This window comes from Lycium barbarum, chromosome 10 (assembly GCF_019175385.1).
Source record: "Lycium barbarum isolate Lr01 chromosome 10, ASM1917538v2, whole genome shotgun sequence".
Classification (NCBI taxonomy): domain Eukaryota; kingdom Viridiplantae; phylum Streptophyta; class Magnoliopsida; order Solanales; family Solanaceae; genus Lycium; species Lycium barbarum.
In genome coordinates, this window is record NC_083346.1 from 81,344,969 (window position 1) to 81,350,240 (window position 5,272).

At 34.1% G+C, this 5,272-nt stretch overlaps 2 protein-coding genes across 2 annotated transcripts; both read right to left on the minus strand.

The window, feature by feature from the left end:
* Positions 1-394: 394 nt before the first annotated feature.
* LOC132613077 (uncharacterized) lies at positions 395-1,081 on the minus strand. The gene has a single exon (XM_060327132.1). It carries the CDS (start codon positions 1,079-1,081, stop codon positions 395-397), a length of 687 nt encoding a protein of 228 aa, XP_060183115.1.
* Positions 1,082-1,936: 855 nt separating this feature from the next.
* On the minus strand, positions 1,937-2,752 carry LOC132613078 (uncharacterized). The gene has a single exon (XM_060327133.1). It carries the CDS (start codon positions 2,750-2,752, stop codon positions 1,937-1,939), a length of 816 nt encoding a protein of 271 aa, XP_060183116.1.
* Positions 2,753-5,272: the final 2,520 nt, after the last annotated feature.

Consider the following 5,272-nt stretch of genomic DNA (forward strand, 5'->3'; position numbering starts at 1 on the left):
CATCAATACCGACAAATGTTTTTGATGTTCTTGGAAATTTAGCTATAAGCATGTCATTTATTTCGTTTACGAAATCATTTTTTGCTTTTAGAATAACACGAGAATTTGAGGAATATGTTATTGAGAAAAATGTGTGCATATTTGGATACGTTATTGTGAAAAATTTATCTAAAGATTCTCTTTCGGTTGTAAAAGGAATAATAAAGAATCTGGAATTTCAATATTATTTGTAGAATTAACTTTCTCTTGTCCATTTCCAGTTTTCATTAAATAATCACAGAATTGAGGATCTGCTTTTGCTCTCATATTTTCGGATAAGGGCAATCTTTCAAGTTCTTCCCAAATGTCAGAATATAATAAACTTTCATTAATAAAATCTTCTTTTTTTTCCGTTTCACACAACAGGAAGCGTTTGTCTGAAATCACCTCCAAAAACCACAACTTTTCCACCAAAACGTATATTTGTATCCATGAGGCCTTTCAAGAGTAAATCAAAAACTTCAATCATTTTTTTTTTGGCCATTGACACTTCATCCCATATGGTTAATTTTGCATCTCTAATTAAGCATGCTAGTGCACTTTGTTTGCTAATATTGCAACTAAACGTATCATCAACATTTATTGGAATTTTAAAGAGTGAATGTGCAGTTCGTCCAACAGGAAGAATGGAAGCAGCTACACCGGAAGTAGTTGTTGCCAATGCTATATATCCTTTAGACCGTATAGTTGCGAGTAAAGCACGATAAAAGAATGTTTTTCCTGTTCCTCCTGGACCATCAACAAGAAATGCTCCCGATCTATGTGAGAATATTCTCTCAATAATTATATTATAAGCTTTAAGTTGATCCCTATTCAGCTTTTTGCATAGTGAGACGTCTTCTTCACTAACGACAATTGTTCTCTCAAAATGAACTTCCTTTGCCTCTTTTGCTGTTTTGGAAGGTCGGATTGTTTGTTGAACAAGTTTAAATTCATTTATGCCAGCTCCCATAGAATGCAATATGTCATTAATATGACTTAAAACATGAAATCGAATTTTGTTTCTTCCAATATTGGGTAGTAACTTGTAATCTTCAGACATGGGTTGTTAAAATTGTTCCCACAATTCTCTTGGGTTCACTGGATTACAATATACTAATAATGTAGCAAACAAGCGTCTTAAACTATGTGGCATTTGATAACTTGTTGCTTCTAACATGCATTCAATCAAATTGTTATCATAATGTAGAAGACCTCGCTTTTCAACAAATTCTCTGAAGCTACTACATGGTACATCATCAACAATTCGTAAATCTTCATATGATTTCGGTCCTCTAACATTCATTAACAACAATCTTAGATAATAGCGTTCACCTTCTATAGGATAACATGTTACAACACGTCTAATAGTATGCCCTTTTTGTCGGCGTGACCACTTCCTGTCCTTAGGTGACCACACAAAATATTCAGGAAATTCTTTATACAACAAATTATCTTCTATAGCATTTGGGTTAGTTTTATTCATGTAAAAAAATTCAATTAGCATGGTCAACTTAATCATCGGATTATTTACAACTGCACGTATATCAGCATTGTTTTTAAATGAAACATATTGTTGTCCCTCAAGATGAATTTGTAGGGAACACACACTTGGTGAAATTTCACTGATAGAGAAACCAAACAAACGACATGTAGCTTCTGGTGGTGATACCTATCTAGCAGTCTGATATTCTTTTATTTCGTCAATTTCTACATTTTTCTCATTAGCATGTAAAAAAAATGAAATTTTGTCATGTCCTTTACAAATATATTTATATAGATACTTGATGACTTTAATGTCAGAGCATACTTCAACATTCATATGACAATTAAATTTTCCAAGTAAAAAAGGGTTGGATGGAACAACCCACGAATTATCCAAGTAGTGATCTCTTATCATAACTATTATTCCTGTATTTCATCTTCTATAAATTAGATAAGAATTAGCTCCTTTTGAGGTATGATCGGTGAAGCTTTTTGGATAATTAAACTTGCAACAACCCATCTTCTTCATGCAAGGATTTGTAGGATTTAGATTACCACAAGGACCATGCATCATGTGTTTAAGAACACATGAATATAAATATGGTTCTGCATCTTGATCAGGTAATTCAGCCCTAATGATACTATTATAAGATTCCAGTGTCAACAACTTGTATTCAGCAGTAAGTATTAGAAGGAAATGAGCATGTGGTAAACCTCGTTTTTGAAATTCAACGGTATACATAAAAGCTGCAACTTTTCCAAAAATATTTCGTTTTAGGATATCCGTTTTTAGTTCTTCTATTTTTTCTCTAAACACTCTGCTAATTACAGCAGGCCTATTTTGTGCTTCATCAATAGATACTAAATGTTCCTTTATTTCTGGCCAAGATGGATTACACGTCATGGTTATAAATAAATCAGGTTTACCAAAACGCTCGACTAATGCAATTGCATCCATGTAGCATTGGCGCATATCTCTAGGGCCACCAATAAAATAATTCGAGAGAAATCTTCTCTTACCGATATTTGAAGCATCTCTCCCACCGAATCTCAAAATATCAATGAGTCCTTGTAGTAAATCTGTTCTGAATAAATCCTGATTAAATGAATAAAAATCCAATATTTGTGTTTCAAGTTTTATATATTCGTCAACCGAATATTGCTTGAATATTATTCCAGTGTGTAAGATTTCATCTTCTTCATCAACTCTCATTTGCAGTTTGTAACAATAAGATTCACGAATGGACATCGTATTCCGTTTTCGCTTTCCCTTGTTCAGAATATCATCCTCTATTTCAAGATACCCGTCAAGAGAGTAAATTTTTCGTATGTTTGGTATCTCATCATTTTCATAAGTTGTAGGATGTCTACAAATATTCTCTATCCCACAAATTTTCTTAATACCACAATGCCATCCACTTTGGCCATGTGGAAACTATTACATCCCGTATTCTCATATGTTGGGAAGTGTGCGAGTTAAATGATATTAGTAACGGACACGAGGTTATCCCCCAAGCTTATAGGTGGTTAAAGTGATGGCACACATGTATCGTAAGGATTTGAAGTTAAATCGATCGAAGGAAATAAGCTTTGTCGAGTTCAACATTTATTTGAGTAAAATACGATCCAAGCTGTAATATCCCGTATTCTTGGACTAGAAAATTTAATCGTCCAATATGAGCAAATTTACCCGAGCCCGGAGAATTTGATCATATTCAAGGATAAAAAAAAATCGAGAGCTCGCTGTACAAAGAGTTTAAGGTTCCGAAATAATTTAGGACTTAACAAGTGTGACCATGGTAATTGGGAATAATATATTGTGTGTACCAAAAGGGACTATGGACTAGTGCTATGTCACATAATCATGGCAATGAGTATATGAAGTGTATTAAAATAATTGTTATTAAACTGAATTGAGATGAAGCAATTTATTATACGTGGATAATTAATGAATTGTGGATAATCTTTAATGTTTGCTATTCCACGTGGTGGCACAACTTAGTGACTAAGGCATAAATTCCTTTAGGTGGCACATTTAGGAGATGTGTGACCTGTAGTAAATAAATTACTAATTGGGACCCACAGTCCATTAGGGTGGAGTACAATACTTTATCTCATTTAAGTGAGATACTTCTTTAATTAACATGAGGGGCAGCAATAATTTAGCTAGGTAGCAATCGTGTATTATAGTTTTAGGACCGGAGAATTACCATTCTTTGCAATTGGTACAAAGTCTTGGATGGAGGCAGCAACTTATTAGTGTGTAAATATGCACACATCAACATTATTCCATGAACGTGCACAGCTATGTTGTTCAATTTTATTTCGAATTTCAGTCACTGCTTCGGTCTCATTGTTCCATTTCATCGTGTTGTTGAATGCGGGCTTTCTTCGATGGAAAGTAAAGTGGAAGAAGATCATTTCTGGGCATATAAGGTAAGATTTATTCTCTCCTAGGTATATTTAAATTCATCCCAGTCATAGCTAAATTGTGAGATGGGAAATACGAAATTAATTGCAGGAAATCGGAAAAATTGTTATTGTTATCATGTGGACTGTTTGGTGGGTGTTATAAATTGTTTGGTGTGCTGGAATATCATGGGAGTGGCTGTAGTTGTTGTTGTTGTGTTTTTGTTATACTATGTATATACGAAAATAAAGAAGTGTATACAAGTATCGGTATAGGAATGTATATTGGGCTGTTTTGGAGGTGATTTAAGAATGGATTTGATTCTATTTGGGCATGTATTTGTTGATACTGATGTTAGTATTGGAATTGATATTTTGGCTAAATTGGAGTCACAAGGATTATTAAGTTTTTAAGGAAAATGCTACCCGAATATCGTTAGATTTCTAAGTAATTAAGGATTGGTTTGAAAGAGTATTCTAATTTAATTATTGGCATATTTGGTATTATTTGTAGATTGTATGAGATTAGTGATATGTGGGCCGAATTCTATAGAGTTATGAAATGAGTTATTGTTCTGTTTCCATGGAATTTATGTGATGACGTTGTTGAAGTCTTTGTTGTGATTTGGAAATGATATGAAGTTTGGTTAGAACGAATTATACAGGGGATTCATTAAATCATTTTGTTAAGTTAATATTAGTTTAAAGCTAATTCCTACGGACTGAGTTGAACATATCGCTTTGGGATATAGACTTGCAGGTTCAAGAAATGAGACATGGGATGAGTAAGTAAGCGACAAGGTATGTGTAGCTATCCCTTCTTTCTTTTGGCATGTCTTGGATATAAGTGACGTATGATATGAGCTTTGGGGTAATTCTATTCATAAGTTTCGAGTGTGATTCATGATTCTTATTCACTTCTTAATGTTAGAACTCTTAAGGTAATTGAGCTATTGCCTCTCAAGTCTTCTATACATTGGATAGTAGTCGGTATATATAAGCTCCTATTCTTAGAGACTCTACGATGACTAATGTCCTTGACTTCCATAAGCTATTTCATATTATCTTGATACATGTCTATGATCCCTGAGGCTCTATTTGATATAGTCCATAGTGACATTTAAAGGGTACTCAACATGACTATCGCCTTTGATACTCGAGTGTTAGTTATTCCACTTATTCTATTGAGTCTCAGATGATGATTTAGTTGTATGTGGTGGCTCATGATATTCTACTCGCGCATACAGTTATCGCGTCATTCACCGAGTCCCGGGCCAGGTATGTATTTGTGCACAGTTTCACTGCATTGTTCACCGAGTCTCTCACTAGAGGGCCGGGTACGGTATATGTATATGATGAT

Bases quoted from the DNA above. Each gene is read 5' to 3' on its own strand.
- LOC132613077 (XM_060327132.1), bottom strand. From the start codon at position 1,081: ATGTCTGAAGATTACAAGTTACTACCCAATATTGGAAGAAACAAAATT.
- LOC132613078 (XM_060327133.1), bottom strand. From the start codon at position 2,752: ATGTCCATTCGTGAATCTTATTGTTACAAACTGCAAATGAGAGTTGAT.